Below are 10,786 nucleotides of genomic sequence, written 5' to 3' on the forward strand. Positions count from 1 at the left end.
CAAGTACCAAAACAAGATCGAATGGGCTTCTGTGTCTTTGAAAAGTTGAAATTTAGATAGCTTTAGGTCCATTGGGCCACGAAACAAAAGATATCTCGAATTACCTCACTACATTGAATAGTTTTGGACAATTAATTTTAACTACAACTTTTAATTGCAGCCCCTACAAAATTGTGCTTTTCAGAAATTTCTTTTGAAGACAGCTTTGAATTTTTAATCCTTTGACTGATGTCAACTTGAGCTTGTTAGAATGAAATGATTGGTTTGAACACATTCTTACAACTTATGAAATATAAAGCTTTAACTTATTCTCGGATAATTATAACTGAACAGTGATTGAGAATAAAAGCAGTTATGTTCAAAAGCCTCTCTCAAAGCAGTATAGTATACGAATTAAAAAATCAGTACAGTATGGTTCTGGAACGATATGTAACTGGCAATTTAATAAAATGAAATGCTTTATTCATTGAAAAACCCTCGTTCCCGCTTGCTCAAAAATAGCATGTTCTCGTTCATCTTATTAATGAGTATAGTATAAAAATTCAGTAGTGCTGCAGTAGCAGAGTATGGTTCTACCAGGATCCATAACTCTCAAGTCATAGAAAATCTATGTGTGCGTGTGTGTCTGATATCCTATACCTCTTTTCAAAGTTGAGAATTAGAAACATCTCACGCACCACTGCATAGCCTTTTTGTGCAGCAGACAGAATAGGGGATTGATCCTAATATCTGGATTAGTCTCTCTTATATAAACTCAAAACCACTAGCAGAGTTTAGGTAGTTATGGGATCATCAAACTGACGTAACTAAAACTGGATGCACCTGACTTTGTTGTCTTTTAATTAAATTTGAGATCATACAAGAGAACTGTGTCTGTTGTACCACTGAAACTTGCAGCTGTCTAAAACTTAATTGGTATCCTAAGTAACAAAAAGAAAATGTACGAAGTATTTAACAATAAATGCTAGAAGACCAGGGAAAAACAATCAGTACACAAGTTGGTTAGCAGTTTAATTCTTTTGTATAATCACATATTACATACACTTACCAGGTAACAACGAAAATTTGAAGAAAAACACCGTTGGCATACTTTTAAGTTTAAAGATATAAAGTTAAAAGACAAAGAATGTGAGAAAGAATTCTGGAGTTCTTCTTATGTATGTACCCATGGACCTCTTGGAAGTCTACCGCACAAAAAAACCAACAATTGCACCTAAGTAGTCTTGCAGCTGAAAAGAGGAGAAAAGAAGTTTAAACATCAAAACAGAAAAGTAATTGTTGAGTCAAATGAATTTAATAAAATCCATCTGAAAAGGATAAAACTTCGATCAAGACACATTTGACATGTGGGCATCTTTTAAAAATCTAAAACATATTTTTGATGGAGACTATTTTTGTTGGAAAAACCTTCTAAATGTTATTTGTTTGATTAGAGCTTTATGGCGGAGATATAAGAAATTTGATCCAATTTTGTCTTTGAATTTAGTAGGTTAAAAATGCACTTAAACTGAATTAGGTAGAATACATATACACCCCTACTAGCTGATATTAGAGACAAACTCACTTTAGAAAAAAGCCCCTTAGGTGTATGTGACACGTATGTGCATGTGTTTATTTGAAGTATTTTCTTGCACATGATACAAGCACATGTTAAAAGAAACATTTCCAAATTTCACCTGAGTCAGAATGCTTTTTCCAGTTTGACCTTCAATAACTAGGCCAGCCGTGAGACCGATCATTGCCCATGCTCCATTAATTGCCTCAATTTGGCGTCTTCTCTACAATCACAACATTAAGTTGGCCAAATTTTTAGTGAATTGAGAAACAGAGTTTCATTAGAGCATACTCAGTTTCCTTCTGTCCAAACAGACAATTATGAGGAAGGAAAATGACTTTCAAACTTTTTATATGCTTCTAAACTAAATGACAATAACCCCGAATATGTGATTTGAGTTCAATCACTGGACTGCTTTCACCTTGAGTTTCTCTTTTGCTTTAATTCTTTCCATTTGTTTGGCAGCCAATCGCTTGGCTTCGACAGGATCAACCATGACCGCATCACCCTTTCCTGAAGCTACCTGTATAATTATCATTATATATTATATGACTTGCATACCTTATTAAATCGATACAAAGTGAAATGTCAAATATAGAAGGGATACAAAAGTAGAAAAAAAAATCTAACTGGAAACATGACTTATTAACCTAAGCTAAATATTCAAAAGAAGCATGGGTTTAGCAAGAAGTGGATCTAACTAATAATAGTTAGTTTATTGCATTAAAAGGATAAAAGAACCAAAAAAGTGTACTGAAAATCATAAATCCCCAATTTATAATCACTAGTTTAGATAATGAAGTAATTTCCACAATGAAGAGTTCAGGATAAAGCTCAAGAGTATCATGTCACGAGAAGATTCCATCCCTTATTTTCTCACAGAGAGCCAAAAGAAAGCAATGAAGCAAGAATTCGATTATACACATGTAACTGGTAATGATTTTTTCTATTAAACAACATTGAAACACAGGTATATAAAAAAGAACATCAGATATTGTCAACTGAAGTAAATACATCATATTAAGATATAGCAATGTCTTCAATATAAGAATAATGTTTTGTTATCTATTCTTCAACATGACTGACTACATGTGCCATAAAACAGGTATACTAAGGAAGTCATCTCGTTTACTAAGAAGTCATCATGCATTATTTTGTATATGAAATGTAGGTTTTCCTTCACTATTAGACTTGTCATACCTATAACTCCCGCAGATTTCATAAATGTGTCATTCCTCAAAGTGATATGACTTTCTACCTGTTACATTCCTCGTCATGCCTGTTGAATTTTCAATTTTCTACTTCCGCAATTGTATTTTTACGTCAGTACATGTCTAGACTAAAAGATGGATTCATTGAAAACAGTATACACAAGAAATGCACAAAAAGCAACACAAATGAATAACAATTTGGGAAGACCATACCTATAACTTGAAAGTTCCAACCAATATTACATAAATCCAAAATTAAAAAAGAAGCATCCCATATAAACAGTTTTACAAGTCATTTTCAACCAACAATGAACAAGGAATCTTCAATTGATGCATAATTAGAATTTACCAGGACTCGAACCGCTTGACCTCCGGTTCTATTGGAAAATATGCTTACATCTTGCTCTTTAATCTGGCCCCACCTAAAACAAGGAGTATAATGTGGTTAAACAGCAATAGCAAAACAAGGTTCCTACTGCATATGTTTGTTGTCCAGATTCCCTTTCAAGATGGTAAAAATCCAATAATTACCTGTTAGAATAGGTCAATCTCAGCCTACATGATGATAAATTCTCTCTTCCTCTGCATAATTTTTTTAACCATATCACATCAATGCTATGTTACGCATAAACTTAATGAAATCTCTAAATCAACTTTCAGTTTCAATCAGTGCGAATTCTCCTCATTTTCTTTGAACCTCAATAAAATAGTTAGTTTCATTTACAAGTGGATTCTTGTTATGAAACTTGTGCAAATAAATCATAGATAAATAAAATTATGGATATGTAATACGATGAAAATACAATTCCGAATAGAGTACAAAACCAAAAGCATCTATGGAGTATAATATAAGTTTTGTTCATAAATCAACTGTTGCTAAAGTAAACACTTGGAAAGTCTTAATTCCTAATACTTTCCATCCGATTAAACAATTTTTTCATAACCTAATAGGCATAAACGAGAAGCAAGTAAGATCGTTGTTCGAGAAACATAAAGTCAATGCATAAACTACTGCAATTGAAGGTGCAGTGAACGAATTTGATTACAGCGAGAGTAAACATGGAAGCTGCGGGAAAGAAAATGAGGAAAAGAAACGAACTTACCTGAGAAAAGTGGGAGAGCGGTGGGGAGCGTTAAAAGAGAGAAAGTGAGGGTTGGATGACGGTAGAATGGTGGCCATTGCCCTCCTGTACCCCCTAGCTACACATTCTTTTTATCCACCTTTTATTCGCATTTCGCCAACTTAATAATTAATATACACATTTCATAAAATAAAAACATATATATTCATTTTCAATCTTTTTTTCACTTTTTTCTCTCTCAAATATATGTGAGGAAACTCTTGAAATGAAAAATAAGATAAACCATTCTAATTCTTGTAATAAGATTAAAATTAAAAAACAATTAAAAAATTACTTGTATTTCGATCTTTTCATATACAACTTAGATTGTATTTCGATCCTATACTCCTTACAACTTAGATTGTATTTCGATCTTTTCATACAAAATATAAAAATATGAAAAAACGAAAAACAACATATTGAAAAATATAAATAAAAAATAAGATAAAATTTTATCCTTAACTTTCTACATAACTGAAAATAGATTTACAAATTTATATACATATGATTTTTACATAATTTATTATATTAAAATTATAATTAATTATGTATTTCAACATAATTAATTATTGTAATACATAATCAATAATATTAAAATCATAATGAATTATGTGTATAAATATTTTATTATTTTTTAAGTGTACGTATTCTATCACTATTATTTTAATAATTATACTATTAATATTAATTTGTATAAGGTTTTATGTTATAGTAAAATAATTAATTAGTTTAATAAATAAAATAAAATAATATATTATTTTAATAATTATTAATAAACTTTACTATATTATAAAAAAATAAAAATTAAAAAAACACTGAAATAATAAATAAAATAAATACAGTTAAATATTTTCATATTTATTAATATATATTGTAACAAATAAATAATTAAAATAAAAATATTATAATAATAAATAATACTAATTAATTTGAATTTTCATATTTTATAAATAAATTTATTTTAATATACTATTATTTTGAAATGTAATTTTTTAATTTATTAAGATTTAATAACAATGTTTCATTCTGAAATTTCTTTTAATTCTCATTTATATATTTTTTAAAAATTATATCAATTTATTTTTACAAAATCATTTTAAAATATTTTAAAAAAATATTCTATTACATTAAATATATTTACTACAAACTTTCAACTCAATTTTCAGTCTCTTTTTTTCTCAATTCAAACAACTTTATCTTTTATTCTATTTCTTTCTTTTTTCACTACTATTGTAATTCAAACAAAACATTGTGACATGTTTGCATATTTAACATATAAAAGAAGTGAATACTTATATAATAATAAATAAATTAATCTTAAAAAACAACAAAATATAATATATATATATATATATATATTATATATATATATATATTCCCAATATTTCAAAACATCACAATAAAAAGATATTTTATTATTATCCACTGAAAAAATCATTATTTATATTGGTATATGTTCACTTACTAATACATATTTTTAGCAAATATTATTTTGAAGTTAATATAATTTATAATATTTATAAACTTCCTATCAACTTTGTTACCGCATAATATTACAGAGTAATATCAATCAATCTATCAATGATATTCCTAACTCCATTCAAGATTCTCCTAAAAATTTTAAAAATTTAAATTTGACTCATGTATTTAAAAATTTAAATTTAAATTCAAACTTTCATAGGACATGTCCATCAAAAACTAATATTTAAGTCTTGAACTTATCCACTCACCGAATAGTTTATGGACAATGTTTTCATTCAAAACCTTCATCAACATTTTAAAAGTAAAATTTTCATCTAAGTGATTTGGAGATTAGTGAAATTTATATATTTTTTCATTAATGAAACCAATACTTAATAAAGACTAAACTCAATTTAATACATTCCATTTTAAAACATCAATTTCACTAAATATTTAATAACAAGCATTAATAAAACATTCAAAATATACTCATATATATTTAATAAAATTAAACCTATAATATTAGAATCATTTAAACAACGTTTATTTCTTTTAGACTCCCATAAGTCAGCAAAAATATCATTTTTAAAAAAATATATATATTTCAAATTTCACAATGATTTTTTTTTTCTATTTACACCTTCCGAATTTTACAATATAATTTTTTAAATAAATACATTTTAATTGAAAGATATTTTCTAATCAGGAAATACCTTCAAACATCAACTTATTAACTAATTATTTGCAGTCAATTGAAACTAACCAATTTTTCATTTACTTGACATAATTGGCACTGTTAATTAAGAAAATTAATACAGTTAAGGAAGCAAAATAGAAAGATTTTATAATTCGTGATAACTTGATAAGTGTCTTTTAGGAAGTAATTTTAAGATAGTAGTATATATCTTAAATTATAAGTTTTCTTTATACAGCAATTCTTAAATTACAAGTTAAACATGATAATATAAAATTCTTAAAGATCACATTTGGGCAAGTTTAGTCCAGCTCGACTCTGCTATACGTAGATTATTAGATTGGAAACAAAATATAGTTCAAGTTGACTAGTTACGTTTGGTTCGAGGCCATGCATTTGCAAATAATTAGAACTCAATGCACTCTTTAAATAGCCATATTGTGTTTAAAATTCAAAATTTAAGTATGATTTGCTACGATTTTATGTTAAGATTTGACTGATTTATTTGAAACTAAAAATGTTGTTATTCAAGATAAGACAACAATAATTTTTTTAAACTGGTTTAGGCGATGTTTTAACAAGTCAAGTCTAACATGTTTATTTAATATCAATTTGTTTTAAGATCTAATTTAACTTTTATTAATAACTTATTTTATAAAAGACCTTTAAATAATACATAAAGTTATCTTTTATGTTTGATTATTTAGGTAAGTATACTAAATATTTTTAAAAATTAAAGCAACATATAATTTTGATATATTATAACAAATTTAATAAATAATAACACAAAAAATACATTTTATATAAATCAACATACTCAATGTTTTAAAAAAAAAGTAAACTCTGTCAAACAACATGATATATTTCCACCTAATACCTTATCAACAAATAAAAACAATTTATCCACCCTTTAAAAAACTTTATCTACATTGTCACTCTCAAATGGTACCTTGACATGTGGATGATTGCTCCTTACTATTCATTCCTTCCACCACCATGTACTTATTAATTTTCAAAATTACTTAAAAGAGATAAAAGTATGAATAAAGAAATAGAATAAATGAATTTCAAATTAGAACTAATTCTCTCTCTTTGGTGTAGATATAAAATGGACATTTGCGGAATCAAATCAATAAGCGGACAATAGAAAATAGAGCAAAATAAAATAATAAGATCGATAATTTTTAACTTGAGAAAACCTTCTCTTATTGAGAAATAAAAATCCACAGGACCTAAATATTTGTTTTTCTCACTCTATGAGGATAACACTCAATCTCACCCAAGAATGATGAAATACAATGTTTCTCTAACCTTTCACTAAGATTTCTAATCTCATGTATGGTGGATATCAACTCTTTTTTTTACTGTCTATGGTGCTCTTATCACTTGCTTGTTTTTCTCTTTCTCACAAGTTCTCTTTATATAGAGAATGAGAGGAAGACATATCCCAGAGAGATAGTGGATAATTAATGTTCATCACATTCTCAAGAGAGAGTTACAATTCCAAGACTTTTGGAGTGACCATCACTGAAAATATTCAATGGATTGGTTATCAAGATTTATTGGTTATAGTCTCATTAGAATAAGGAGAGATTTCCAACACTTTTCAAACTAAAAGTCAGAAACATTGCAATTGTAATTTCTGGATTTGTCGAAATCTAAAATGAGATAAAAAAAACTTTCCTTGTTCGCAATACTTTGCCCATCAAATCAGTCAAGTCAATATAATGTGTTATATATATAAAACTAGTGAAAACACATGCGATGTAGCGCCTATTTCTTTCTTTTGTTCAACTTTCATATGATAGAAATTTAACTTACATACAAAAATAATTTTGGATGAATTGAAATTAAAAAACAAAAAATAATATGTAAAAATGACGAATTAATTAATCAAACTTTTTTTCTCATATGGTTTGAGTTTCTCTTTTTCAAGCTTTCTCTTTTCTTCATTGGTGGTTTTGGAATAAGAGAGTATGATGATATTCAAACTAAGGTTAGGATTCACTTGATGGTAGATACACAAAGAATGATGATTTTTGTTTTCGCCAGCTCGAGGTAGGTCAGAATCGGAATGAGCTCCTGGTGGTCTCCATTCAAGCTTTAGTGAACCAGCCTTTAAAGAACGAGGGGCTCTTGCGATAACACTTCGACGCTCAAATCAGTAAGAGCATAAAATTCCATGTATATAATGAATATAGTGCTAAAATTTGAGTCCCCTACCCTTGTGGTCATCTATTTATAAGTTCTCATGGGCTTGGAACTTTGACCGTGGTTTCTCCCGGCTTTAATGTGGCATATTATAGTATCTGTTTATAAAATCTGAATATCACGTATATAAAATCAGAGTATTTTGTAATATAATTAGATGTAATAATGCAATATAATAAGGGATATTGAACAAGTTAATCAGCGCATTCAAATAGATCGGAATATTGTGCATTAAAATCACGTTAATTGTGCATTAATAAAATTGAATCTCATAATATATTTATCTAAATTAATATTATTACACTAACATAATTATGAGGGGTTTATAATAATAGTCTCAAAAATCATGGTGATCTTAGCTTCAGGCCATCTTGCAAGTCGGACCAATTGGTATATGACCAACCAAATCCAGTAAGGTACAATTCTACCAAAGAATAGAGTTGTTTGAAATGGAGTGGAGAGTGAGATTAGAAATTAATGTTGTTTTATTTAATATATGAAATTTGATGTGGGAACGGAGGAGTGAGGATGAGAGTATACTCTCTTTTGTGTACACCTAAACAATTATAAAAATAAATCATCTTCATATATATATACTACTTGCCTTGTTAAAAGTCAATTCATATATATAAGGTCTTCTCTTTTAAAGAATTATATAATAACATATTTATATAACTAAAATCAAAATCCCTAATTTATCATAAATCAAAACTATTTAAAAATAGTCACAACATCATAACATCATGTTTAAGTATATTTATCAAGTAATATTTTACATATACAAACAAATCATATAGTCTTTTAACCTCCAAGAGTGGAGAAGTAAAGAAAATCACATAACAATACAATGGTTACACATCATAAAGCCCTATTCATAATCTTCACATTAATTGTATATTACTCTGTAGTACAGAATTGTACATGAAAAAAAAATGAGGTTGGATTAGATTACTTCACATTAGGTTACAGATAGTTGCAGTTCCTCTGGTTGAGGTAAACTAATTGGATGGCGTTTTCTACAATCGCAGTAAAAGACCGTCATAATCACGTAACTCCACAGCACTAACAAACCGTACCAAACTATCACATTGGCTTTATCCTCAACCCTGATCCAATCCTCAGCCTCCATCAACCGCTCCACCTTCGACCCGATCAGACTCGACCCCAGTACGAACAGACCCGACAGGGCCCAACCGCATGCCCGGCTCCCCTCCATCAGAGCGGATCCGACCCGAATGGCATCCCACCCGAATTTCTCTTCTGCGACGGAGACGACAAGGGCGACGCTCGTGACCGCCATGAGGTAGACCTCGAGGGCGGACCCGGCGGCGAGGAGGAGGAGCCTGGCGGAGGAAGAGGAGGCGAGGGCAGCGAGGAAGCGCGGGAGGGGGGAGAAGGCGAAGAGGATGGCGTAGACGAAGATGGTGGTAGCGAAGAGGCGGAGGGCCGCGGCGAGGAGGGACGAGGTAGGGTTGGCGTGGAGGGCGAGGCGGGTGGAGTGGACGGCGGAGAGGGCAGCGGCGAGGGAGAGGAGGTAAGAGGGGAGGGAGAAAAGGGCCTTGATGCGGAGGAGGGAAAGGGCGTCGTGGCGGGACTGGAGCCAGACGTGTCGGGCCTCAAAGCGTGTGGGGGCGTAGCGTGCGAGGGCCCCGAGATGGTGAATTTGCGAGGTGAGGGAGTGGGTGGAGATGGATTGGGAGATTAGGAGCGTGGAGAGAGGGAGGGTGGTGAGAAGCAGAATTGATGCGAACACCAGTTTGTTGCAGCCTATAATCTTTATGGACTCCACTACCATCTTCACTGCCGAAACGCACCACCACACGCCACCCGATTCCATTTTTCTCTCACTGTCACTCTACTCTACTGCTGCTGTTTCATCATCAAATCGAACCCTTCCAATTTTTTCTCTGCCCTCCCCAATCTCTGCTTCAAAGTTACGTCATCAATATCCTCCTAAATCTTACTAAATTGCATGAAAAAAAAGTAGAACACATCTACTTAACAATCTATTATAATAATATTTTAATTAAAAATAAATTATTTTAATTAAGATATTATTTATTGGATTATTAAATGAATGTTTTTTATTATTTGGATCACCACCAAAAAATTACTATACTTTAATCCTATGCCGTTTCTGTATATTTTTTTTAGGTTATTGTATTTTTTTTTCAAAAAATATCAAAATGAAACAAAATTATAAACTTCTTGTGTAATTTTCATACTTTGAAACAAAACTATGATTGTTAGGTAATGTAAAGGAATTAGAAAAAAGTTCTTAAAACAAAAATAATGAAAAAGAAATTAACCAAATATTAAGGGTGTATTTGGATTGGGAAATGAATTTGTAGTGATTTAAGAGGAAAGTGTGAAGAAAGTGAAATTGTTTGGATTAAGATATGTTAGAGTGAATCTGTGCAGAAAATTTATTGAAGTTTGTGAGTGATGTGATGGTTGTAAGAGTATTTTGAATTATTTTCAATAGTGTAAATTACAAAATTATAAATTTATCCTTGTGTATAAAAAAGAAAAA

General features: G+C 30.1%; 2 protein-coding genes across 3 annotated transcripts; both read right to left on the reverse strand.

Moving 5' to 3' along the window:
• Positions 1 to 1,002: 1,002 nt before the first annotated feature.
• On the reverse strand, positions 1,003 to 4,025 carry LOC137807381 (uncharacterized). Of its 2 annotated transcripts, XM_068608002.1 has the most exons (6): positions 3,870 to 4,025; positions 3,298 to 3,348; positions 3,116 to 3,188; positions 1,977 to 2,078; positions 1,677 to 1,778; positions 1,003 to 1,229 (listed from the first exon to the last, which is right to left on the reverse strand). In XM_068608002.1, the coding sequence occupies exons 1-6, from the start codon at positions 3,944 to 3,946 to the stop codon at positions 1,185 to 1,187; spliced, it is 450 nt and encodes a 149-aa protein (XP_068464103.1). In that variant the 5' UTR covers positions 3,947 to 4,025; the 3' UTR covers positions 1,003 to 1,184. The 2 variants fall into 2 exon arrangements, with proteins under 2 accessions (XP_068464103.1, XP_068464104.1); XM_068608003.1 differs by lacking the exon at positions 3,298 to 3,348 and having other exon boundaries at positions 3,870 to 4,011.
• Positions 4,026 to 8,986: 4,961 nt separating this feature from the next.
• On the reverse strand, positions 8,987 to 10,221 carry LOC137807382 (uncharacterized). Its single transcript, XM_068608005.1, has one exon. The coding sequence runs from the start codon at positions 10,088 to 10,090 to the stop codon at positions 9,212 to 9,214; it is 879 nt and encodes a 292-aa protein (XP_068464106.1). The 5' UTR covers positions 10,091 to 10,221; the 3' UTR covers positions 8,987 to 9,211.
• Positions 10,222 to 10,786: the final 565 nt, after the last annotated feature.

The sequence above is a fragment of the Phaseolus vulgaris genome, chromosome 3, assembly GCF_000499845.2.
Source record: "Phaseolus vulgaris cultivar G19833 chromosome 3, P. vulgaris v2.0, whole genome shotgun sequence".
In the NCBI taxonomy this organism is placed as follows: domain Eukaryota; kingdom Viridiplantae; phylum Streptophyta; class Magnoliopsida; order Fabales; family Fabaceae; genus Phaseolus; species Phaseolus vulgaris.